The following is a 27,647-nucleotide window of genomic DNA, read 5'->3' on the forward strand; positions in this document are numbered from 1 at the left end:
CACCGTGACCTTGACCTTTGACCTAGTGACCTAACAAGAGGGCCATGATGGCCCTGAATCGCTCACCTGACTCATTAAGATCAGATGAAAACTATGACCTCTATTGTCTACACAATGTTTTTCTATGATTTGACCTAGTGACCTAGTTCCTGACTCTAGATGACCCAAATACAATCCCAATCCAGATTTCATCAAGATAAACATTCTGACCACAGTTCATAAATATTGGATGAAAACTGTGACCTCTATTGTCAACACAAGGTTTTTCTATTTATTTGACCTAGATTTTTACCCCAGATGACCCAAATACAATCCCACCCAGATTTCATCAAGAATTCTGACCAAATTTCATAAAGCTTGGATGAAAACTGTGATCTCTAATGTCTACACAAGGTTTTTCTATTATTTGACCTAGTGACCTAGTTTTTGACTCCAGATGACCCAAATAAAATCCCAACCCAGATTTCATCAAGATAAACATTCTGACCAAATTTCATAAAGATTGGATGAAAACTGTGACCTCTATTGTCTACAGAAGGTTGTTCTATTATTTGACCTAGTGACCTTGTTTTTGACCCCAGATGACCCAAATACAATCCCAAACCGGATTTCATCAAGATAAACATTTTGACCAAATTTCATCAAGATTGGATGCAAACTGTGACCTCTACTGTCTACACAAACAAATTGTTGACGGACGGACGCACGGACACACGCAGGCACGCACAACGGACGCCGGACATCACACGATCACATAAGCTCACCGTGTCACTTCATGACAGGTGACCTAAAAATATGTGTCTGAGATAAACATGAACAGTTGTGGTTAAAATCCCATAGAAACAAGGGCTGTTTGTAAAACATGCATGCCCCCCTATATGGGCTATAAGTTGTAGTAGCAGCCATTGTGTGAATACGTTTTTTGTCACTGTAAATGGTGGTGGTGGTGGTGCTGGTGGTGATGGTGGTGGTGTAGTAGTAGTAGTAGTAGTAGTAGTAGTAGTAGTAGTAGTAGTAGTAGTAGTAGTAGTAGTAGTAGTAGTAGTAGTAGTAATAGTAGTTGTAGTAGTAGTAGAAGTAGTAGTAGTAGTAGTAGTAGTAGTAGTAGAAGTAGTAGTAGTAGTAGTAGTAGAAGTTGTAGTAGTAGTAGTAGTAGTAGTTGAAGTAGTAGTAGTAGTAGTAGTAGTAGTAGTGGTAGAAGTAGTAGTAGTAGTAGTGGTAAAAGTAGTAGTAGTAGTGGCAGTAGTAGTACAAGTAGTAATGGTGGTGATGGTGGTGGTGGTGGTGGAGGTTGGGGGTGGTGGTGGTGGTGGTGGTAGTAGTAGTAGTACTAGAAGTAGTAGTACTAGTAGTAGTAGTAGAAGTAGTAGTAGTAGTAGTAGTAGTAGTAGAAGTAGTAGTAGTAGTAGTAGTAGTAGTAGTAGTAGTAGTAGTAGTAGTAGTAGTAGTAGTAGTAGTAGTGGTAGTAGTAGTAGAAGTAGTAGTAGTAGTAGTAGTAGTAGAAGTAGTAGTACTAGTAGTAGTAGTAGTAGTAGTAGTAGTAGTAGTAGTAGTAGTAGCAGTAGCAGTAGCAGAAGCAGTAGCAGCATTACAAGACCAATACTTAAGAATGATCAAATGGGAAAAGGTAACCTAGCACTGGCAGTAAATATGGGGCTCATTTACAGGTCAGATTTGGAATCTCTGCTGTAAAATGAGATTTTGAATGAATTAAAGGGAGGCAAATCTGTAATAAAAAGAACATGCATAAACCGTAGTTGTTTCCCTTGTTTGAACCATGCTAAATCCTTACAAGTTTGGAAAGAATTGGATGAAAAATTTGGACTTTATTGCATAAACACCATTTTCTCAATTCAAGGGGAGGTAATTCTGTACTTCATGGACCAATAATGCTCATTTTTTGTAGGGTTCGTGTCCTTTTAGTGGTAAAAGTAGTAGTAGTAGTGGCAGTAGTAGTAGAAGTAGTAATGGTGGTGGTGGTGGTGGTGGTGGTGGTGGTGGTGGAGGTTGGGGGTGGTGGTGGTGGTGGTGGTGGTAGTAGTAGTAGTACTAGTAGTAGTAGTACTACTAGTAGTAGTACTAGTAGTAGTAGTAGAAGTAGTAGTAGTAGTAGTAGTAGTAGTAGTAGTAGTAGTAGTAGTAGTAGTAGTAGTAGTAGTAGTAGTAGTGGTAGCAGTAGCAGAAGTAGTAGTAGTAGTAGTAGTAGTAGAAGTAGTAGTAGTAGTAGTAGTAGTAGTAGAAGTAGTAGTAGTAGTAGTAGTAGTAGTAGTAGTAGTAGCAGTAGCAGTAGCAGAAGCAGTAGCAGCATTACAAGACCAATACTTAAGAATGATCAAATGGGAAAAGGTAACCTAGCACTGGCAGTAAATATGGGGCTCATTTACAGGTCAGATTTGGAATCTCTGCTGTAAAATGAGATTTTGAATGAATTAAAGGGAGGCAAATCTGTAATAAAAAGAACATGCATAAACCGTAGTTGTTTCCCTTGTTTGAACCATGCTAAATCCTTACAAGTTTGGAAAGAATTGGATGAAAAATTTGGACTTTATTGCATAAACACCATTTTCTCAATTCAAGGGGAGGTAATTCTGTACTTCATGGACCAATAATGCTCATTTTTTGTAGGGTTCGTGTCCTCATTAATATAAAGACACTGTGCAAATTTGGAAAGGATCGGACAAAAAATGTGGAAGATTTTTGAAAGTTTTCACAAAATAGGCAAAAACGAATAAACATGCAAAGTTCAACGAGCTCCTGCGGCCATGTTTTTTGACGAATCAAATTTCTTTGAACAACTTTTTTAGGGGAGCCTTCAAAGGTCATCCCTGTGAAATTTTTTGAAAATCTGATGAGCGGTTTCTGACAAGAAGATTTTTTAAGGTTTTTACCATATATAGTCATGGCGGCCATCTTGGTTATGTGATCAAATTTTTTTTAACAATTCTTTTGTCCCATGACCTAGGGATGCTCCACATGAAATTTAGTTGAAATTGGCTCAATGGTTTAGTAGAAGAAGATGTTTACAAATTGTTTACAGACAGACAGAAAGACAGACGGACGGACGGACGCCGGACGGTGAGTGATCACAATAGCTCGACCCGAGCTATCGCTCAGGTGAGCTAAAAATCAATAGGGGTCATCTGCGAGTCATGATCAATGTACCTATGAAGTTTCATGATCCTAGGTATCAGCGTTCTTGAGTTATCATCCGGAAACCATTTAACTATTTCGGGTCACCATGACCTTGACCTTTGACCTAGTGACCTGAAAATCAATAGGAATCATCTGCGAGTCATGATCAATGTACCTATGAAGTTTCATGATCCTAGGCATAAGCCTTCTTAAGTTATCATCTGGAAACCGTTTTACTATTTCGGGTCACCGTGACCTTGACCTTTGACCTAGTGACCTGAAAATCAATAGGGGGGTCATCTGTGAGTCATGAACAAATTTGGTAGAGGACTATTAGATATCACTACATACCAAATTAAGTAGCCCTAGGCTCTATAATTATGAACAAGAAGATTTTTAAAGTTTGCACAAAATAGGCCTTATTTAAGCATATGTTCATTTTTGTGACCCCCGGGGTTAGGGTCAAATTTGTCCCCAGGGGCATAATTTGAACAAACTAAGTAGAGACCTATTAGATGTCACTACATACTGAATTTGGTAGAAATAGGCCCCATAGTTATGGACAAGAAGATTTTGAAAGTTTGCACAAAATGGGCCCAATTTAAGCATATGTTCAATTTTGTGACCCCTGGGGAATGGTCAAATTTGATCCCAGGGGCTTAATTTGAACAAACTTGGTAGAGGAATATTAGATGTCATTACATACCAAATTTGGTAGCCCTATGCCATACGGTTATGGATAAGAAGATTTTTAAAGTTTGCACAAAACAGGCCTTATATAAGCAAATTTTTTATTTTTTGACCCCCCGGGGCAGGGTAAAATTTGACCCTAGGGGCATAATTTGAAGAAACTTGGTCGAGGACTATAAGATTTCACTACATACTAAATTTGGTAGCCCTAGGCCCAACAATTATAAACAAGAAGATTTTTATATTTTTCACAAATTTAAATAGGCCTTATATAAGCAAATTTTCAATTTTTTGACCCCCCCCCCCCCAGGGCAGGGTCAAATTTGACTCCAGGGGCATAATTTGAAGAAACTTGGTAGAGGACTATAAGATGTCACTACATACCAAATTTGGTAGCCCTAGGCCCTATGGTTATGGACAAGAAGATTTTTAAAGTTTTCACAAAATAGGCCTTATATAAGCAAATTTTCTTTTTTTTGACCCCCCGGGGCAGGGTCAAATTTGACTCTAGGGGCATAATTTGAAGAAACTTGGTTGAGGACAAAAAGAAGTCACTACATACCAAATTTGGTAGCATTAGGCCCAATGGTTATGGACAAGATGATTTCTAAAGTTTTCACAAAATAGGACTTATATAAGCAAATTTTCAAATTTTTGACCCCCCCCCCTGGGCAGGGTCAAATTTGACCCCAGGAGCATAATTTGAACAAATTTGGAAGAGGTTCACCCCAGGAACATTCCTGAGAAATTTCATCAGAATTAGACCAGTAGTTTAGGAGAAGAAGATGTTTAAAGAAAAAGTTAACGCACGGACGCACGCAGGCATGCACGACGGACACAGGACCATGACATAAGCCCCGCTGGCCTCTGGCCAGTGGAGCTAAAAACTCAGTTAAAAATCATGATGACTCAAAACAGCTCTTGAGTGCACTGCATGCAGCTATGAAATGAAGTTATAACAATGACTGCATGCATGAAAATGTACAATCTGGTCCCTTCAAGTTTCACGTGAACTTCTAAGTACTATAACACTGAATGTGAAAACTTTCAAACAAGTGTTAGTTTTTTGGATATCAGGATGTATATAAAACACATGCATACATGACTATTAAATAAACAATTAAACAGTATCAAACATGTTAGTTGTTAGTATAGAATTTTGAAACAACAATCTAAGAGCTAGTCTATTTAGATCAAGTATATATATACTATGTCATCAATTTTAAACTGATAACATCATCTAAATGTTGAGGTCAGTTCATACAAAACACTGACTTGTTGCTCCTTTCTATGTTTAGTATTGTGTTTTGTATGTAACTTACTATAGAAATAAGAAATCATAAAATATAAGTATTGAAATGAATGTTAATAGACCGTTATTATCTCTAAATCCCAACCATGAACACATGTGGAACAAGGGGTCTAACTTTGGTATAAAAAAAGTCTGAAAAATATAACAGATCAGAGCTCCAGATAGGGAATATATTGAACAAATACTTTTTACCATAAAATAAATACACTTAAGCGCATTTTAAGTGAATATTTTTTCAGGTGCATCCCTACAGTTTTGTAAAATAAAATAAAAAGTACAGTGAACAAACACACACTCTTTAAGAGTATAAAATGTACAGTGAATACTGTGCATTAAATTGAAATGACTGGGTCCAGTATTAAATTGTGATTCATAAAGTTAACCCTTTCCCACTTAGAAGCAAAGTGGACATGACTATGTGCAAACCGCATAAAACCAGAACAGCCTGCGAGCAACTTGCAGTCTGTTCTGGTTTTATGCTGTTTGCTGCTGATCAGTATCTAAGGGTTGGAAATGAAGCCTTAAAAAAATAAATTGAATTTAGTAAGAAATGTCTTTAATTAAATATAACTTTCTTAGGGACTGCAAATGCTTCAAAATATGTATCTAAGTGATGATTTTAGGGCTTAAGGGTCCTTTATCTGTGACAATAGCACTGCTACAAGTAACTCTTTAAGTCATTCCTATCTGAAGCTCATTGACTTCAACTTTACCAATCATGCCGATTTGGTGAACCAAAAAACCTGCAGTCGAAGTAGAACATTAACGTGTTATAAAATGGTGACACCATGTGACAATTAGAAGAAACAAACTTCCTTTCAAACCACCAGAATGTACTGATGAATAAATAAGTAAGTATACTTTTATTTATAAGTTTCATTCATAGAAAATTTTGTCATAGAACAGAAAATCAAACAGTTGATGTCAAACTCTGATCATTGGACACCTATGAGGTGTTTTTCAAATTGTTTGCACAGTCTACTCTAACTATTTTCATCACAATCGTCTTTGGTAACTTTGAATCGTTGACTATTTACCTTAATTACTTAAGAGAGAAATTTCTTTTTGTATCAAAATGTTTTAGTGATTTTTTTCTAATTTTTTCACGCAGGCATAGCATAAATTTACATTAATTTACATGGCAAATTCTCAGTGTCAATCCAAAGTACATGTACACTATTGTTGGAGGAATTGGCAATCAAAAACTTATCCAAAAAGCAAATTAAACACAGCAGAATTTTTCACTCCGGCAAAACACGCCAACACAAATCACACCCACAAACCGTTTGAGGGAAGAAAACCCCGAATGAATGAGGCCCCATTTCCAATAACTGGAGCCCTATAACAAACGTTTCAGATGAAACTATTTCTATTGGTGTATAATTGCTGTATTCAGGCATGGGATACAGAAGTTTGACTTTCAACCCTTACCAAGTGGTTATCCTTTGAACAATATTAGGCAACTTCTGAAACATTATTTCTACATTTTGTGCAGGAAGGACTGTTCAAAGAACAATGCAACAGGAGTGCTTTCCTATGAACAATTTACGACGATACAGAAGTCAAAGTCAGAATTTTCGCACAAGTGCAATTGTACTGTCAGAGAATCAGCAAGTGAAAATTTGCAATGAACTTAGATAGTTACTCATTTTGACATTTGACAATCCTGAGTTAAATATAACTTCTTTGGATAAATACAACATGCATTATACAAGACACTGAAATATATACTGCAATCCATCCCCCATTCAAAGCATAAGTTCACACAATCTTAGTATACAAGGATACATCAGATGTATATACCAGCATTCATCCCTGGTCTTGGATCATACCCTTTACACATGCCTTTAAATTGACTGCACTAGCTTGCCTAAAAATAGCAATAACACTATTACCAAAATAAAATGAGCCATGTCATGCAAAAAAGGGTCTTATGCCATATGCCGCCAGAATAAAGATCCAGATGAGCCTGAGAAGTCGCACAGGCTGGTAAGAAGATGCCCTGTCCTCAAATGAGACCACTAAGACATGTGTTACTCTTAAGCAGACAGAGTACATTCTGGCTTGTGCATAAAATGCACAGGCTGGTCTGGCTTAATTATCCTTGCAGCATAGGACCCATTTCCACATTACAGAGCTCAAATTATGTCAAGAAGGGTTTTTCTTTTGTAATTAAAAGTAAAAGTACATTATTAATTTAGCAAAGGGCTATAACACACTAAATGATTTTTTTATAAATTCAAATGTATAATCAATAGTTTTTGAACAATAATACAATTAAAAGGATTTATTCTGAATCTTTCAGTACCACTATAAATTCAAAAGCGAACTAAACTATTTAAATAACTATTAGGCAAACTCATTCAATGTTAAATTGAACAAGAAACAGCATTCCAAAAGGTTCAAAGTTAAACTGAATTTGTAAGTAAGTAGCAAAATGCATCAACCAATCAAAAAGCTTCTTACTGTCCACTGTTTCAGCCAATCACAGGAGACGTAACATCACAAATTAAATTGAAGATGAAATAAACAAGAAACAAAACAAAGGTGAGCAATGATTTTTAAACATCATATAATTCATGAAGGCTGCAAAAAGAAATAAAACAATTGGGTATGCATAGTGGAATAAAACGGTTCTATAGTGCAATATATAATGAGCATTATCCTTCGACGTCCTTATGATGGTGAAAACACCTCGTTGAAGAATATTTGCACATTTTAGACTCTAAAATGCAGTCTGGTGAAAGTTATCAATGTTTTCCAACTGCTAGCAGAACAGTTGTGAATTTTCTCAACAATTATTCAATTAAACTTAACTAATATTTGAATCCGTATGCAACTAGGCAGGTAATTAGCAAATGCTAAGAGCATGAGGTTAATCTATTTGGATTGAAACATAACAGAACGAAATTTAAATCAATATTGTGGTGAGTGTTTTCAAATTAAATATCACTTAACTAATTTTTTTATTAAAACACAACACTTCATAAGCATGAACTGGGGCGGCAAAATGTCATATTGGCTACTTGTAAGTAATAATAAATTAATTTGTTCAACTCTGATTCAATTTTATAGCAATAACATTTTTCACTTGCCAGTGAATGATCGATGAGACACACTAAAAAATACAGTCAATAAATTTCACCATCCCTGAATTCAATTGAGTAGGTTTCTGGGCTTAACTCATGTGCGTAAAGTATGGTCCCAGATAAAGCTGTGCATTCCGCTTATCAGGGCCAACACTTGTATTATTTTTTTTTGTTTTAACATATAATCTCATCAAAACAAAAATCCAGTCTAGGTTTAAAATCTTGTCCCTGAATAGCCTGTGTGAACTGCACAGGCCAATCTGGGATGACACTTTACACACATGCTTTACGTCCTGTTCCACACTACAAGGCTCAATGACCCAGTGACTGCTATGGTGCACACTTACTGGTCCATGCGGCTCCTGTTGAAAGGGGCTGTGAAATAGTTGTCATCTTCCTCTATCAGTTCCTTATCGAGGTCAAAAGGGGTCGGGCAGCATTGGAAGATACTTGTTTGGGTTGGCATGTCATTGGGCTGGAACATGATTGTTGCAATGTTTCCAAGATGTTTCTGTCTTTTTTACCAAAGTAAATTTATTTTCCTGGGATATGTTGTTTTTTCTATTAAATCCACTTACTATTTACATAGATGTTACCAAAGTAAATTTATTTTCATTGGATATGTATTTCTCTATTAAATCCGCTTACTGTTTACATAAATGTTAAGCAGTCACATTGGAAATTGGCCTATGTTTTCAACAAAATTAGGGAATTTTATCACCAAACATTGTGAACCTTTTCTCTTAAAACAGTGTTTATAACAATACAATATATAAACCACGTTCTGTGGTGCGTTATAACTCAAAGAAAAACAGCGTAAAAAGATAACATTTGGTGCGCTATGACTCTTCAAAAAAATCCCCCAGTCATTAAAAAAAATATTTTTTTTTGTTTATTTGTTTTAAAACTTTCCCGCACAGATAGTAAAATCCCGACTCGAACGATTGCCCAATACATCCGTTTCAACCCGACTCTATTACTGTATACTTACTACTTTTAAGTTTCTATTTATTACCCGACAATCCCGTTTATTCCGTTTTTATCAATCACTTTCTGGTAAATATTTACGATAAAAGCTCTCAATTATTTCTTTAACACAAACCTTGCCATTTTTGAAGTGACTATTTATAGATTTGATGAAATATTGCCTCTGAATATGCGTCAATCCCCTGACCTGTTTTGTGCTTGTTAAAACGCTCAATACACGCACGCTTTTGTATGCAAATGACGCGACGTTGTACATGCTGCATAATTTTCGCGCTCTTTTTAATTGAGAAAAAGATTCGACACAAAATAAATTTTCACTGCTAATTTGAAGCAAAAATATTTAATGTTGCGGTAACATTTACATTCGGAAGTGTGTTTCGGATTAAAAACGCGTTAACATCGACTTACAGGAATGTGTTTCGGATTACAAATTTAATTATTCCCATTTGAGATTTCAACAAATATTAACCATTGCATTATAAATTCAACGATAATTTGTTTAAACACTTTACGAGTCGAATAAATGTTGTGACGGAATTATGCATGAAATTCACGTTGTCCACGAGGATCACAGCCGGTTGCCATGATCAGTCTTCTTACTATCGATTATTGGACGAAACATTTACAAGTGTGCGTAATTAATTCAACGAAAATTTGTTAAAGCGCATTACGTGTCGAATAAATGTCAGAAAAACGAGGTGAATCAGTTTTATAAATGGACATGATGAAATATACATGTACTGGAATTAAATTGTATCACATAATTGTAACCGGGAGTCATTTGCACAACTAACTCGCTATAATAATTAATTGTTTACCACTTGCAATTAATTTCTCGTATTAATTATGAGTCATAGGTAACACTTGTTTACAGTAAAAAGGTGTGATGATGATGCCCGAAACTGTCTTTTATGTACTGTACTGTACTAATTACCGGTTTTATATTACGTAAATGGTACAACTTCTTGCTAATCAAGCTGCGATAAACTCTTACTTCATGCCCGACGTCAATCAAAAATAATGGTCAATAGTTAACCCCGCCCTCATAAGCATTCGCGTAACCGATTGGACAATGAACTTCACAATTTGACGACTGGAAAGTTACCAGATACATCCTTGTCAGCATTTAAATGACTGTGTAATGTGGCTAGAATAATCGATACGCGCGTCATGCTATTCTCTTATCAGTGGATTATCCATTACCCCATGTGGTGTTTATGGCGATTACTTGTGAAAGTAGGTACCGAGTGCTCTTTTAAAACAAAAACATGGAATATTGATACACTGATAGAGAAACCTTGATTTTTTTTTTGGACAATCTCCACTTTCTTTTGCTAAAAAATACACTGATCGAAAAATTTCAAGCTCCCCGGGGACTCTGATTTCGAAATTCAAGCGCCCCGGCAAGGGGCGCTTAAATGGCCTGTGGAAAACCCTGTATTAATGTCTATTTTTTGTATTCCTTGTTTTACAGGAAAACCATTACATTTTTAAGCATTTTGTTCTGAGATTCCAAAATTTATAAACATCAAACAACTAAAACACGTATGAACATTTTATTGGGAGTGAGTTGCACCATTTTCCTTCACCAAATCGCCCCAAGGGTGCAAATAGGTACCATGTGACATTGACATAAGAGGGCACATTGTACCTTTTTGCACCAATGGTGCAAATTATCATACATTAAACACAAATGAATAAGCAGAACTGTTAAGATATCTTTTTTTTCTATGCTTATTATTGGTTCTACTAACGGAAAAGAATAGATATTACCTTAATAAAACCTACACAGTAACAAAACTGAGTAAGAGTAAAAAGGTTCAAACTTAAATTAGGGCAGGCCTAATAAAAACTCATCAGGCCTCATACCTTGGACAACATATAGTTGATGCAGATAGGTTCAAATAAAATAAGAGCGTGCCTAATTAAACCGGTGGCAGCTCGAACCTTTGACAATATATAGTTTAAGAGAAAAGGTTCACAATGAACTAAGGGCAGGCTTTGGCAAACTGCTTTGGGGAACAGGCAGTTAAGAGAATAGGTTTGGACACAAACAAGTTACGTTTGTAGAACATGTATAGGCATAACCCTCACTCCTCTTTTTCAATTTCAGTTATTTCAATCTCTTACACACAGAAATCAGCCAGCAATAATGTCAACACATGGGTAATACCACTGGCTGGAGCAGAGCTTTTATAAACACTAGGTGGAAATCATACTGGAATGTATTTACTGTAGGAAGAATCAAAATGTATCAATAATAGCGGAGCTAGGAGAACACAGAGTGTCCCATCTTAAGATGATGTTTTATTGTAATTGAAAGTCTACTTAAGAGAGGTTTTTAATGGGTATAAACTGTACTTTAACTGACTATTATTTATGACATGTTTAAAGCTCATTCAATCCCATACAACCTTTGATCATTTACTTTAAAATAAATTGGTATCTACCATGTCTGCCAAGTAACCTAACACTTTTGATGATGTACCAATAACAATAGATATGTCTAAGCTTTCGCAAGATATTGTGCGTAAAATAACATGTCAATGGACTTACAGACACGTGCAAAGCAATATACCCCCCGCATTATTTAGGGGAGGGCATGATAGGGTTGGGTTCAATACAAACCGCTAAGGGCATCTTCATGTTCATTAGCTCCGCCCCCTTGGCCAGAACCTCCCAGGGGGCGTGGCACTTTATAAAGGCCACCTTCCCACTCTTAGAGTCCTATAACACGAACGTTGCAATTATAACATATAGTATATAAAGTTGACAAAAAAGTATACAACTCATTTTAAAGCTTTAAATACTAATTATTTTTTTTTAAGTAACACTAGAAAATTAACTAAATTCTTATGATTGGTCAATAATTGAAGACTTAAATAAATTATTGTACGACGAATAAACATATAGCCAAAATATTGAGGATATAGTGTATTTGTTGGTTTACGTAGATTATCAATTTCAATTCAGAAGTGATAAAAAGAATCAAATGTTACAACAATGGCGAAGCCATGAACACAATATTTCATTTCTATCATCACAACCTTAATAAAATTGACAATCTACCAAAAGGAATATATTTTCTTTTTATTTAATGCTTTTCCAATGTTTGTCCACATGTAAAAATAAAAGATTAAACAATAATAGCATTATGAAATCATAATATTGACATCATTTCACAACAAATCAGTTAAAATTATAGACAATATTTGATATCATGGTCATAGTTCACTGGCTGAAACAGTGAATTAACACTTTTAATACACTGACAATTTCCTATAAACCATAAGAGAGTTACTATATATTAAATAAATGTTGCAGTTGCATGATAAAATAGATAGGAGAGTTCCTTGAAAGCTAGATCTATTATGCTCACTTGGGAAATATATGTTAAAAAAAATATGTATGCTACTTTATATGCAATTAACATTTACATTTTCCAATACTCTGATTCCAAGGAAAAGAATTATTGACTACATTTGATGACAAACATTTCAGAATCCATACAGATCTAGTAAATCATGTACATTGTTTTAAAATGCACAATATTTGCATAGTGTTAAAGTTTAGGTCTCAATAGCTTTAGTGAATAACTTATGAGATTCTTTATTTTTGAGAATCAGACATGAAAAATGTCTAATTAAGACATTTTATCCTAAAAATTTCTGTTATATTTTTAAATGTTAGAAGTTATTCACAATTGCGGGAAACAAATTTCAATATTTCCTTAATTTATTCCCTATTGTTGTTTGAAAGTACATCACCTCTGGTTTCTCATGTTCCAAGTGCAATCCTTCTTTCTTAATCATGTCTAGAAAGTATGCCCGCTTTTTAACTCGGTTTTCCTGTTCCGCTGTGGTTCCCATTTCATAGGCCAAGACAAAGTCGATTCGTCGAGCGCCATCTTTGAAGAACATCGTGAACTCTTCATTCCGACTCTGGCAACACAAAGCACAGCTGGTTTCACATTTTAAGTACACAGAGGTTGAGTAAAAATAGAAATATGTCCCAAGGACACAGATACTTTTTGAGTTAGATGCAATACCACTTACACAATTTTTTTTAAATACATGCCACAACATTTGCAGTGTATAAAACATCCAATCCAAAACAGAGGTGAACACATGTACGCTGATTGATATGCTCGCAAAGTTTCTGCCCCTTTGCAACAATACTATTTTAGTTATGGACACTGTTATAGTGGGACAGATGGTGTAACTGTTTAAAGAAAAAATATGTGACTTTAAAAGAATGAAGACAGTCATTTTCAGTAACAATGAAACCTTTGATAAATTTGATCCCATGGATCATTTAAATGAAACTTGTTATAAGTAGATTTTGTGATAATTTGCATCCTAATGTCTTGTGTCTTATATTTCTTGTATAAAAATGTTTTAATAATATACATGACAAATACACCAGTATTTATATTCAAGTGGCATAAAACAAGAAATCAATATGCAACATATAGTAAATATATTTAAATATATGCAACATTTCTAACTTTTTCGACAAATTACAAACCTAAATGAAACAGTCGGATTTGTTTAGATGTAATAGTATGTGTCAAATAAACCATTATTTAATTTCATATTTTTTCTAAATATTTTCCATGTCAGAAAATACTGGAAAAGTCAATATCACAGGTAAATTTCATGCATTTTGAAGTGAAGTGGTAATGCAGTTAAACAACTGAATAGGGTCCAGAGGTATGGATTACTTTATGTCATTTTGACAAGCCGAAAGAATTTGGCAAATACTTAATCAATAATGTCAGAAATAAGGACATGTAAATATAAACCATGAACACATCTTCCTGCTTAATAACATCAAAATGAATAGTTCAACATTCCATCTTGTTCAAGAAAATCCCTTTCTTAAAAATAACGAAGAAATGAAGAACTAGTTCATGATTATGATGACCATTTTGAAGATGATGATTATGATGGTAATGATGATAATCAATTTGATGATGATGATCATTTTAATGATGATGATGACTGTTTTGATGATGATGACGGTAATGATGATAATCATTTTGATGATGATAATCATTTTGATGATGATTACCATTTTGATGATGATAATCATTTTGATGATGATAATAATTTTGATGATGATTACCATTTTGATGCTGATGACCAATTTGATGATGATGATGATGCTAATGATGCTCATTATGATGAAGTCGATACTCAGGATCAGGGTCAAGGTGGTGATTATGGTAATGGTGACAATTATTATATTTTTAACAATAATGATGTTGATGAGGAGGTTTTAGTTTTATCCCATCATAAAACCCACAATTAACAAGATCAACTCCATTTAATAAATTTTTATGTATTCAACAACGCTGATACAGTAAACACAAGCCATAATTGATTTTTTTAAATCATGTCATTAAATGTTTTAGTCTTCTTTTCAGCCATTCCTTTTTGTTACTTTTTTAATTAACACATAAGAATGCAAAACTGATGGAATAAGAATAAAATTAGATAAGTATAAGATTATTTGTTGGGAAATGCTGGGGCTTTTTAAGATATTGCTTAAACGCTAAACCTGTCTTCAGCACTAATCTTATACTCTATGACTAGATTTAGTCTAATATTGTGTGTGTTTTTTCGTGTCCATTATCAACAATGCGTCCATATATTGTAAAAAGTGTATGTAATTAAAAACTAAAAATAAAATTATAACAAGGGCTGTTTGTAAAACATGCATGCCCCCATATGGGCTGTCAGTTGTAGTGGCAGCCATTGTGTGAATATGTTTTTTGTCACTGTGACCTTGACCTTGTGACCTGAAAATCAATGGGGGTCATCTGCCAGTCATTATCAATGTACCTATGAAGTTTCATGATCCTAGGCCTAATTATTCTTGAGTTATCATCAGGAAACCATTTTACTGTTGCGAGTCACTGTCACCTTGACCCTTGACCTAGTGACCTGAAAATTGATAGGGGTTATATGCCAGTCATGATCAATGAACCTATGAATTTTTAATGATCCTAGGTGTAAGCATTCTTGAGTTATCATCCGGAAACCATTTTACTGGTTCGAGTAACAGTGACCTTGAACTTTGACCTAGTGACCTGAAAATTGATAGGGGTCATCTGCGAGTCATGATCAATGAACCTATGAAGTTTCATGATCCTAAGCATAAGCGTTCTTGAGTTATCATCCAGAAACCATTTTACTGTTTCGGGACACCGTGACCTTGACCTTTGACCTAGTGACCTGAAAATCAATAAGAGTCATCTGCGAGTAGTGATCAATGTACCTATGAAGTTTCATTATCCTAGGCATAAGCGTTCTTGAGTTATCATCCGGAAACCATTTTACTATTTCGGGTCACCGTGACCTTGACCTTTGACCTAGTGACCTGAAAATCAATAGGGGTTATCTGCGAGTCATGATCAATGTACCTATGAAGTTTCATGATCCTAGGCATAAGCGCTCTTGAGTTATCATCCGGAAACCATTTTACTATTTCGGGTCACCGTGACCATGACCTTTGACCTAGTGACCTCAAAATCAATAGGGGTCATTTGCAAGTCATGATCAATGTACCTATGAAGTTTCAAACGTAGGCCTAAGCCATCTTGAGCTATCATCCGGAAACCATCTGGTGGACGGACAAACATACGGACGGACGGACAGACATGAGCAAAACAATATACCCCCTCTTCTTTGAAGGGGGGAATAACAATATACAAAGTGGTTATGTACCTTACATACTTATGATAATCAAAGAATACCCAGGTATTTGGAATTTAGCTTGTCAAAGACTTCTAGTAACTTGGTGGATTAGAACATTCATAATATAATATGTTTTCAATTACCAATATTTTTAGTACATTATGATAGATACTCATATTGGCGCATCCAAAGACCAATAATCATGCTTTACAAAAAAATTGAGTATGCACGATTGATAGTGAAATAATGGTAAATTTTTCATTCGGTATTTTCATAGGAACAATTTTCACTATTACAGAATAATAGTGTTAAATGTATATGCAACCAACCACAATACAACCACAATACAACATCCCATTTAGTTATGCAAAACCTACCCCTGACCTTGTGCGAACTCTGACCCCATTCGTAGGGTCATTGGGGTCAACTAGTGTAGCCTCACTTTCAAACTGCAAATATGGGGAAATCATACAAATGTACAATGAGAACACAGGCAATAATTGCTGTTTGAGTAAGGGGGTGGGGGTGGGGGGGGGCTAAGATGAACGTATAACAGAGGTCTATATAGCAGCAGTGACACCAGGTTATTAAAAAAAAATCCAAATTAACAGACAGCAAATGATGAATATATTAAGAACATTTTTATTATAGGAGAAGGGTATGAAAATTGTGTTTCATTTTGGAATGCTTAGTTCTTTCACATCTTTTAATCTGTACAATATACCGTAATTACTCTATGTTTTCGGACACTTAAATTAAAAAAAAAAAAATTCGTGTCCGAAAACTTAGATACGAAAAATATAAACAAAATACAGGTGTCCAAAAACTTAGAGTCGAAAATGGAAGTGTCCGAAAATAGCGTCAATTGTATAAACGACTACCGGTAATAGCACGCGCTTGTAAAATACCAAGCCGTATAGAATAAATTACAGTTATACATGTTTGCACTGCATTTTAAATAATTGTATATGCTTAATTTATTTGACAGAAAGTTACTTCAAGGTTGTACTTTGACCAACAAGTTCAAAAATGAGCATGTGATGTACCGATACACGCTTGTATGAACCTGTAATTAACGCAATAAAAAAAGCAAACTATGAATTCTTTGTTTGTTCATTTCCGATAGTTGTTGTGTAACACCTTCCATTGTTTGTAAAACTTGTAATAGGGTGCATCCATATTTGAAACATTTAGTATTTGTCACAGTTATTTTACTGAGAAGGGGTAGTACCATTGCAATAGATAATTGAACTGTTAATTGGCACTAACCCTGGTAATTGTCATAACGCTTATGCTATCGGGCGAAACCATTGTTTAATACCGGTTTACAAGGTTATTTACCCAATAACGCAAATGTTATTAACCCAATAACGCAAATGTAATGGTCCATTGCCCTCAGGCATGCACCCGCAATGTTTTATGATGTTAATCTGGTTGTAAAACCCCATGATCGAAGTGTGATTAGATATCGAAAACAGGTTCGAAATTTGGTAAAATAGCGCTGTAAAATATACTGTCCGAAAACTTCGAGACATAAATAACGGACGAAAACTCGTGTGTCCGAAAATAAAGAATCACGAAAAATAATTATTTTTGCTAAAAAAGGGGGTGTCCGAAAACTTAGTGTCCGAAAACATAGAGTAATTACGGTAGTTATACTGTACCGGATGAATATATAAATTTCACAAGACCTATATATTATTGTACAGGGGCATGATTTCAGTTTGACACAGTTATCAATGTAGAAAAGTACCAATAAGATATACTTGTGTAGTCATGATTGTGATTAGACATGTTTTGTTTTGTTCTGGATATTTGCAGATTATTGGATTTCACTATTTATGAATACGATCACAACACATGAATGTGGTACCAGTAATTTGCCGCCTGCACCATGAACTCTTTTGGCATTTCACTACAAGCAACACTGGAATGCTAATAACCCATACATAATTTGTGAACAATATACAATATATGTCAACCAGAAAATTAGATATGCTTTCTGCATTATAAATTAATAATTGTCCTGGATTATGGAGGTAAGTGGATCCTTTTATCTGCAGAGAAAAAGAAAGCATTGCTTTTGGGAATTTTGCTTTCCCATAAATGTATCTAATTGTCTCTATGAAATAAGATCCAAAGTAAAATTGTTGCAAGAGAGTTAACAAGAGACGTGTTCGTCAGAAACACAATGCCCCCTATTGCGCCGTTGTGAAAAAAAAAGAGTTGACATTTGATCTTGAAAGATGACCTTGACCCTCAACTTCCACCACTCAAAATGTGCAGCTTCATGAGATGAACGCCGCTTTGAAATATTTTTTTGACCTTTGACCTTGAAGGATGACCATGACCTTGAACTTCCACCACTCAAAATGTGCAGCTTCATGAGATGAACATGCATGCCAAATATCAAGTTGCTATCTTGAATATTGAAAAAGTTATGGCCAATGTTGAAGTTTTTTTCGGGCGGACGGACAGACTGACTGACATACTGACTGACGGACAGTTCAACTGCTATATGCCACCCTACCGGCGGCATAAAATGTTGGTAAGCCATTGTGTTTGTTGGGAGAGCAGTCAAGTACATGTAGAGTAAGTAACAACATTTAAGGCTGAGTGAGTCTCTTAGGCATGTGACATACATTGAGTGAATCTCTTAGCCATGTGACATACAGTGAGTGAGTCTCTTAGCCATGTGACATACAGTGTGTGAGTCTCTTAGCCATGTGACATACAGTGAGTGAGTCTCTTAGCCATGTGACATACAGTGAGTGAGTCTCTTAGCCATGTGACATACAGTGAGTGAGTCTCTTAGCCATGTGACATACAGAGAGTGAGTCTCTTAGCCATGTGACATACAGTGAGTGAGTCTCTTAGCCATGTGACATACAGTGAGTGAGTCTCTTAGCCATGTGACATACAGTGAGTGAGTCTCTTAGCCATGTGACATACAGAGAGTGAGTCTCTTAGCCCTGTGACATACAGTGAGTGAGTCTCTTAAGCATGTGACATACAGTGAGTGAGTCTCTTAGCCCTGTGACATACAGTGAGTGAGTCTCTTAGCCATGTGACATACAGTGAGTGAGTCTCTTAGCCATGTGACATACAGAGAGTGAGTCTCTTAGCCATGTGACATACAGTGAGTGAGTCTCTTAGCCATGTGACATACAGTGAGTGAGTATCTTAGCCATGTGACATACAGTGAGTGAGTCTCTTAGCCATGTGACATACAGTGAGTGAGTCTCTTAAGCATGTGACATACAGTGAGTGAGTCTCTTAGCCATGTGACATACAGTGAGTGAGTCTCTTAGCCATGTGACATACAGTGAGTGAGTCTCTTAGCCATGTGACATACAGTGAGTGAGTCTCTTAGCCATGTGACATACAGTGAGTGAGTCTCTTAGCCATGTGACATACATAATTTATAAAGCTGAACCACGCTCTGGGAAAACTGGGCTTAACGCATGTGAGTACAGTATTGTTCCAGATAAGTTAATACATGTGAGTAAAGTATTATCCCAGATTAGCTTTGCAGTCTACATCGGCTAATCAGGGACAACACTGTCTTCCTAAACTGGATTTTCACTAGGAAGAGTCTTCCTTTATACAAAATATTCCATTAAAGTGGCATTTTATCCCAGATAAGCCTGTGCTGACTGCACAGGCTAATCTGGAACGACACTTTACACATGTCATTCATCAAGCCCCTTATTCCCACAGCGAGGCTTTAAGGTTAATTCCAAGGGGTAAACTGGACAGACTACAATCAGTCTCAGAATCATTGTTACCGTTTGAGGTCCGCCAGGGACTTTCTCTGTGACCACTTCTGTCGGCTCATTGTCATGTGGGTGACCTGCAAAATACCCAGAGAATTTCTATTATGATTTACAATGTATATTCCTGAAATGCTATGATAACAGTTTTATGTACTTAAAATCTGTGTAAAAATTATGAAATACTTTTTTAATAATCCTTGTTATCATCAACATAAATCTCTAGGGTTTTTGCAAAATTATTCATTTGTTTATAGATCCAGCAAAGATGATAACTATTTGTACAGTGATTATGTTGACATTTAAAACAAGGCAATCAGCTGAAAGGAGGAGCAATCAAACCCATGCTGATGGGTGTAGTGTTTTTCCCAGGCCATTTTAGCGTGGCGAAAAGCCACGCCGCCCTCCCGGATCGCCACGCTGCCCTTTTCAAAGACAAATTTCGCCACGCGCCTTTTTTTTCAAAGGCAAATTACGCCACGCGCCCTTATCGATAACATCTTTATTGCCTTACGATCTAACTTGATCCGCAAAATCAGCTTCCTTGATTGTCTGTGACGCTCCGACTGTGCTTGATTTACTCGTTTTCGTCTTTAAGATAATTAGATCTAATTATTGAAATAATTACTGAGACGTATACCAATTTAACAAAATGCGAATCGCGTATACGATTCAACGTTGCTATGGGCACCTGTCGCTTACATCATTTGACATTTTATCAACATGGCGGACTATACAGAATTAAATTGTGACTCGGAAAAAATGGCAAATAACGTCGTAAACGATCGAATTAACGATGGAGATTATACATTAAGAAGGAATTAATGAAATGTCTGTGATAATTATCGATGCATAAAAATGTTTTAGATTGCAACAACATTATTTATTTATTTGTAATCTACTCGGCGGATGTATGTCACGGAAACGAGTGTTTGCATATTGTTAGCGATCAATTTACCCGCAATGTTATTTTAAACATCTGTCGAGATTATTGTTAGAAAATGGGATAAGACAAACATGGTTTCATTTATATGTTACTGGATCTGTGTATAGTCAGATTCATTTGCTTTATTATGTTTGTCGTGCTGTACAGTTTATTGAAACAGCATGGAACTTAAATGTACATTGCAAGGTAAATATATTAATATAAATCATAGTAAGTTAAATACAATTATTACCATTAAATGTGATTGTTTATATGTTATTTTTTCCACAACTGCTTCTGATGCAATTTCATGTTTTCCCGTAATTCAGGTATTCAGGGAACGTTTTTGCCCTTTTTTGCCTAAACTGCGCGCTAAAATGCCCTTTTTGAAAGTAATGCGCCATGCCCCTTTGCCCTCCTGGGAAAAACACTAGGGTGCCTATTAGGCCAGTGGAGGTTATTGAGACACTTGTGATTTATCTGCTATATATAACAAAACTACATCTTTCTTTATCGAATCGTTTTACAAAAGTTGCTTGCTGTTTATTTGTATCATTAATTGTTGAAATAAATTTGCTTAATCTATATGTAATTGGGTAAAAAGTCTTTGTTATGGTTGGAAAACTGAATGTGAGAAAAATGTGTACATATACCTAGATTTGTATAGTTCCCTATACATGTATATTCGGCAACTTCAGTGTTTGATTGACTTTTTCAATTGAGTGCAACGACTTTCCACACAAGTGTGACTTTAAATTGAACATTTTATGCCTTTACAACACAATTAAGTTAAAATAATTAATATAGCAGGTATTAAATTCACTAGTAATAGGCCAATTCTAGGAAAGCACACAAATAATAAATTTCACGTGTTTTAACCACAAAATATATACGTAATAGAACTTTCTATAAAAAAAAGAAGAAATAACTCCAGTTTTGACAGAAATATGGCATTATTTTTTTTTAACAAGGGATAGACTGAAACTTTGGGAATGGATGAAACTATAGGAAACAAGGATAGTCTGAATGCACATGAAGTTTAAATTGATATAATTTGCTCTTTGTGTATTTACTTTCATAAGGCAAGGCTCACAAGGTAGCCGCACAAAATGTAGTATCTGCTTAACATGTCTTCAGATTTAAAATTCATCCATTTAAAATGCAACCATTCTATTTGTAAACTACGCCTACATCAGAAACGATTTATACAGCTAATCGTCTGTGAAACATTACACACCCCATAAGTATACAGAAACTGAATAGAGTGGTTTATGAGCCATGTCCCATATGGGTGTAACAAGTTTATTTGGGCTTCAATGAGTTACAAATTTATATTAAACACATCTTTTTAGATAACTTCTGACTTGTGCAATTCCATTTATTATAGGGCTATTTTATTGATACACTATTTATATTGGAGGTCTCTAGCTGTTCTTTCTTTTAAGAAAAAACACAACTTGCAAAGGTTTAAATCATGAAACACACTTACATGTAATTAATTAAATAGACCCAGTTAAATTAGCATGATAAAATATTTCATGAAAACATATTTTAAGGCAGCATCAAATCTACATTTATTCATTCAATCAGATAATACTGTCTACTGAATGTTATAAGTCATGTTACTGACATTTTTATGCATTTTTAGTTTTTCCTATTTTTGTGTTTATTTGGATGACATACATCAACTGTTAAAATATTAAGAAAACCTTTTTGGTAAAAATAATGTTTTTTTAACCAAATTTTCCAAATTGGCAAAAGCGAACAAATGTTGTTTTCTGAATGTAATAAGCAGACTGTAACATGTTGTAAACTTTTCAAGAGAAGCAAAAATCTGTTTTATTAAAATAATAATTATTTTTCAGTATTCAAAGTTTCTTATATGTATTATAATAAAATTTGAAAAACAAAACACAACTCCAAATTGAGATGTCTTTTTAAAACCATTCAAAATTAAGAAAGAAGCAGTTACCATTATTTTAACACTGAAATATTTTGAATGCAAAAAGGAAGGTAGTATTTCGGAAAATATGCTCTCCTGAAAAATTTACAAAATGTCAGTTACACAAGTTATTACATTCAGTAGACATAATAAATAAATAATAAGGCTAACACATTTCAGCAAAAGCAGGTTTTATAATGGCATATAAGCGTGGACTGCATAGGCTTAATCTCTGAGAAGACACTTTACTTTATGCCCCAAGACACTTTACAGATTTATTAAGCCCAGTTTTAGCAGAACGTAGGTCTTATTGTTGCATAAATTGAAACAACTTGAATGTGTTATATAACAGCTCTAAAATGATATTATAAATTTGGCCACAGACAATTTTTTATTAATATAAATCTGATCACACAACAACAACAAAATAGCATATACAGTATCTCTGGACTACTGGTTTTCAGTTGAAACTCAGAAATGCTAATATAATTGAGTACATAAAATAATAAGTATACAACTTATTTATTTACCAAAATTCCTTTAATGGTTAAACCTTTCCATTATTTACAAAACTGAACAACCTTTGTACTGAGAAATATTAATGTTTGCCATACACATAAGCTTAAAAGTACATCATAAACAGTATTGAGTGGAGGGTTACCGGTATTACAAAGGATAAACATGAAAAAGAGATAAGCTATCTAAAAACTTTAGGCACCATGTCATGCAATAGTTATTTTAAATGCAGATAACATCATCTCGTTTATCAATGATATAGTTACTTACATTTAGAAATCCCTTGTTTGAACATTTAAATGTGTATAATCTTCTTAAAATGTCTACCATATTATTTCAATCTTAAGCACTTCATGTATATTCCTGGCTGTACTTATGCCCTCAAGTGTGACTGCAAAAAACATGCATTAGCAAGAAAAGTGCTAAATGTCAATTGTTATTGTTTGTTAACATACAAAATGGTACTTAAATCAACAAAAAGTAGCAATTTAGTACAAGTGACATACTACAGAAAAATGTGCTCACTTATAACTGTTAATTAACTTCAAAAATCCTTCAAATTACACTGCGTTTTAAGCGATTTTTTTTTTGTCCAATTGGGAAAAGTACCCGTACCGGTCCAATTGGGAAAAGTTGAGTCGTGAAAGCCTGAAAATTGGGAAAAATCAAGTCATGAAACCCTCAAATTGGGAAATTGGTGTATTTGATTTTATGCTCCCAAATACTTTCAAATTGATAACCAAGTGTTTTCAAGCTGTCAATATTATATTTACCTAGGTTCAAACCATAGAGCTGCATAGGGAAACTAACAAAATGTTACATTTTCCACACAATTTTTTTTTTTTTTTTTTTTTTTTTTTTTAACCTTAAATTGGGAATTTTTTGGACAGCAATTGGGAAATTTGTAGTTTTTTCGTAATTGGGAAAGTGCCGTTTACCGGTACTTTATAAAGAAGGAAAAAAATCGCTGCGTTTGGTTCAAATAAGTATGCAGGGATGTGATTGAGGTGAAGTCCGAAGGGAGGAAATATCTGTTTACTTATTTTGAACAATCAGACACCCACAACCGGGTGGCAAACCTCTTACAACAGACAGAGAATTAAATACTTAATTGGGTTGATTTGTGATGATCTTCATTGTGTGTTCAAGTGAACAATGCTGTAAATCTTTCATTTTCTTTCATCCTAGGATATCTGCTATTCCTCCGAAAAATAACAGCCTTGGTAAGCGTTATTCAAAAAAGTTACAAACTTAGAGGGACGTAGACATTTCTGCCCCCTTCTTTAAATCCTACTATGGTACAGACGTTTACTAATGCTGAAATCTAGTTTTAAGTAATATGACCTTTTTGTTTCATCATTTTTTGGTTAAATGACTGACATCAAAATCAATAATAATTCTGAGGATGTTCACATCTTGGCGCCAAACACAAAACATTATCAAGCACTTACATTGACCTCTGGGTCTTACCGTGCATTTCAAAGCCGATGGGCGGAGCTTTGGCTGTGGTTCCTGCAGGCATGGATGGGTAAAGATTGCCTGCAGGTGGAGCAGGGGCGACAGAGGCTGAAAATAGAAATTGGCGTGAAACAATTGATCGAAACACAGGTGGTTAGCGTAAGGCTATGATAATAATAAGTAACAACATCATTTTGAATGAAAAATAATCAAATTATGAAAAAAAATCAACTTCTCTGAAATAAAAATTCACTATCAAATATATATACCTGGTATAACAAGGTATTCAACTCAAAATGACCCGAAATCTGAGTGCATCGCTTTGAACAGCCATAACTTTATCAATTTTGCAGAGATTTCCATGAACTCTTATTCAACGCAGAAATGAATTTCCTTTCTAGAAATGTACATATCTTGCAATATATGTTTACAAATGCTGGGTCAAATTTTAAGAAATAACATGATACACAACTTGCATGACCTACTCGTCATAAATATACAGCCAGTAACTCAGGCGCGCTCAGATTCTTGGTTTAAATATAAGCAAGCTTCTTCTTTCATCTACATGTATTTAAGCCTCGTTCTAGGGAAATGGGGCTTAATGCATGTGTATAAAGTGTCATCCCTGATATAACAGTGCAGTCTGCAAAGGCTAATCAATCAAGGACATCACTAAATTCAGCCTTGATTTGAGTTTTGTTTATTAGTCTATAGTTGATTTTTGAAAGGCCGCACAGGCTTATCTGGGATGAGGCTTAACCCTTTACCACTTGGATACATATTTTGACACATTTTTTGTCCCTTAGAAAGTGACATTTATTTTAAGACCTTTCTTTCTAGATTCAAGTTTTTTGTGCTTCGTTTCCAACCGTTAGATACTGATGAGCAGCAAACAGTATAAAACCTGAACAGATGGTGAGTAATTTACTCGCAGGCTTTTCAGGTTTTATTCTGTTTGCACATAGCCATTTTCACTTTGCTTCTAAGTGGGAAAGGGTTAACGCACATACATTTCCCTGAGTGAGGCTCATAATATGAATTGTCTTTCTCAAATTAATGACAGAAAAAATGACATAATCTCATATAAAAACAGACATGAAAAAGACTAAATCTGAAAACTTTCGTGTGTAACAATTAAACATCATTAAGATTCAAGCAAACTACACCAAACAGGTAGAAAATTGACTTTCAACTATTTTATTCAAAATGATGTTTATGCTTGATTTGCACAGATTATGACTTGTGTTCTCAATATATACGAAAGAAACAATATTCAATATGATGAGAGAATCTGAATGAAATTGTGTTTTTAATATTGTGATTTATTTGAAATCATCTATCAACATAACATGTAGCAATACATATATGCATGTACTGCAACATATCTTTATAAGAATATAGTACATACAACTAAATATTAAACACAAGGCACAAAATAATTATGGGTCAGGAACAAACATAATGTAACATATAATTTCATAACAAATTTTATTCAAAATTGTATGTACCTCTATTCATTTGACAAACTAAGAATCTGACCCTCTTTTCTGAGTAACTAAGGATTTCACATCAGTTGTACATGTATATCCCAGTTTCACATCATGATTTCATAGCAAAACTAAACAAACCACCATCACACATTAAAATTCCACAATTGCTAGCAAGTTGTTATCAAAAAAGCATGCATTGAGGCAAGTTGGGATTTTATTTATCAATGAAGGCCGCAGAAAAGAAAGATAAAAGAAGCAACTTTTATACCCGAATTACCAAATTACCCTATGAGGAGTATTACCTATCTAATAAATAAAAGGTTTTTGCAGTAACATCTGAAAACCAGTTTACAACACCCCCCAAGCTTAAAAGGCGCTCTAAATGTTAGATAAATCAGTGCATTAAGCAAAGCTTTCAATAAAATGACATTGCAAAATATGAACATGATGCATGTGCATGTCAGACTTCCCTAAAACATTGGCTTTGACAGACAAGACCAATACATTTTGAGTTGGCCAATATTTATCAACAAAGAATCAATTTTGAATAGTAAATTATTTTGTGTAACTGAATAAAACAAACTTATATCAGTGGGAATCAATACAGATATATGCTGGATTTTTTAATGTTCTAACTATGTTTTTCATCTTTGTGTTATAAATATATAAAAAAAACATGTAACGGTTTGATGTTACCTGCGCTTGTTAAGGTACTTTCATTGGAACAGTGTTTATAACATGTTGAATTTTTAAAATGCTAAATTGGGTCATGAAACGTCCATGCAACACAAAAGCCAATCATGGTAGGTCAGTGCTCGAGCTAGGCCTAAATGGAAGGGCACCTCCGCCCTGCCCTTCCAAAGCCCTGCCCTGCCCCTTCCAAGGCCCCGCCCTGCCCTTTTTTATAAATTAAAAAAAAAAAAAATTCTTAATAAGAGCTTGTCACAGTTGCCAAATCCCCACCGAAATGTGTTTGCTTATGCCAACATTATTTTGTTTTAGAGAGTAAAATAATATTTGTAAAACATGGCACCTGTGTCTTCTATTTATATGTCAAGGATCAATTAGTTATATAGTGTTTGAGTTATGCTGTATAAAATAAAATATATGGAAATGAAAAAAAGGGAGGTAATTAAAAAAGAAGACTATAATTAGTTACTGTTCTTGGTCACTATATTTTTCCTTAAACTCATCTTTTAATTTTACAGAGAATACTCAAGTGTTTAAATTTAAACATTATTGTAAAATAAGATAAAGGGAGATATTAAAAATTGAAAACCTAAAATATTTACTTTGAAATTACATTAAATATAATTTGAAATTATAAATAAATAAAATATTAATTAAAAAAATAAATAAATAAATAAAGGGAGATTATTAAAAAAATACGGCCCATAGAGGTATGGTTCATGTTTACTGCACTTCACCCAGTTGATATCTGTTTATATTTCTAGTTTCAAGTAAATCCCTGCAGTAGATTTAGAGCTTAATGCTCTGGAAAAAAATTTACTTTGAAATTAAATATTAAAGGGAGATAATTAAATAAACTAAGGTAGATAGAGTTATGTTTCTTAGGCACTGCGCTTCTCCTACTTGCCATCAGTTAATATTACAAGTTTCAAGTATATCCCT

At 34.6% G+C, this 27,647-nt stretch overlaps 1 protein-coding gene across 1 annotated transcript in view; it reads right to left on the bottom strand.

The window, feature by feature from the left end:
• The window catches only part of LOC127876342 (anoctamin-4-like), a 94,110-nt gene that overhangs the window by 41,266 nt on the left and 25,197 nt on the right, over positions 1 to 27,647 (bottom strand). The window contains exons 2-7 of the mRNA XM_052421447.1: positions 24,538 to 24,633; positions 19,700 to 19,764; positions 12,978 to 13,151; positions 11,839 to 11,937; positions 8,571 to 8,698; positions 5,848 to 5,877 (exon numbers count right to left, since the gene is read on the bottom strand). Coding sequence (XP_052277407.1) covers positions 5,848 to 5,877; positions 8,571 to 8,698; positions 11,839 to 11,937; positions 12,978 to 13,151; positions 19,700 to 19,764; positions 24,538 to 24,633 — 592 coding nt within the window. The remainder of the gene's footprint in view (positions 1 to 5,847; positions 5,878 to 8,570; positions 8,699 to 11,838; positions 11,938 to 12,977; positions 13,152 to 19,699; positions 19,765 to 24,537; positions 24,634 to 27,647) is intronic.

This window comes from Dreissena polymorpha, chromosome 4, assembly GCF_020536995.1.
Source record: "Dreissena polymorpha isolate Duluth1 chromosome 4, UMN_Dpol_1.0, whole genome shotgun sequence".
NCBI lineage: Eukaryota > Metazoa > Mollusca > Bivalvia > Myida > Dreissenidae > Dreissena > Dreissena polymorpha.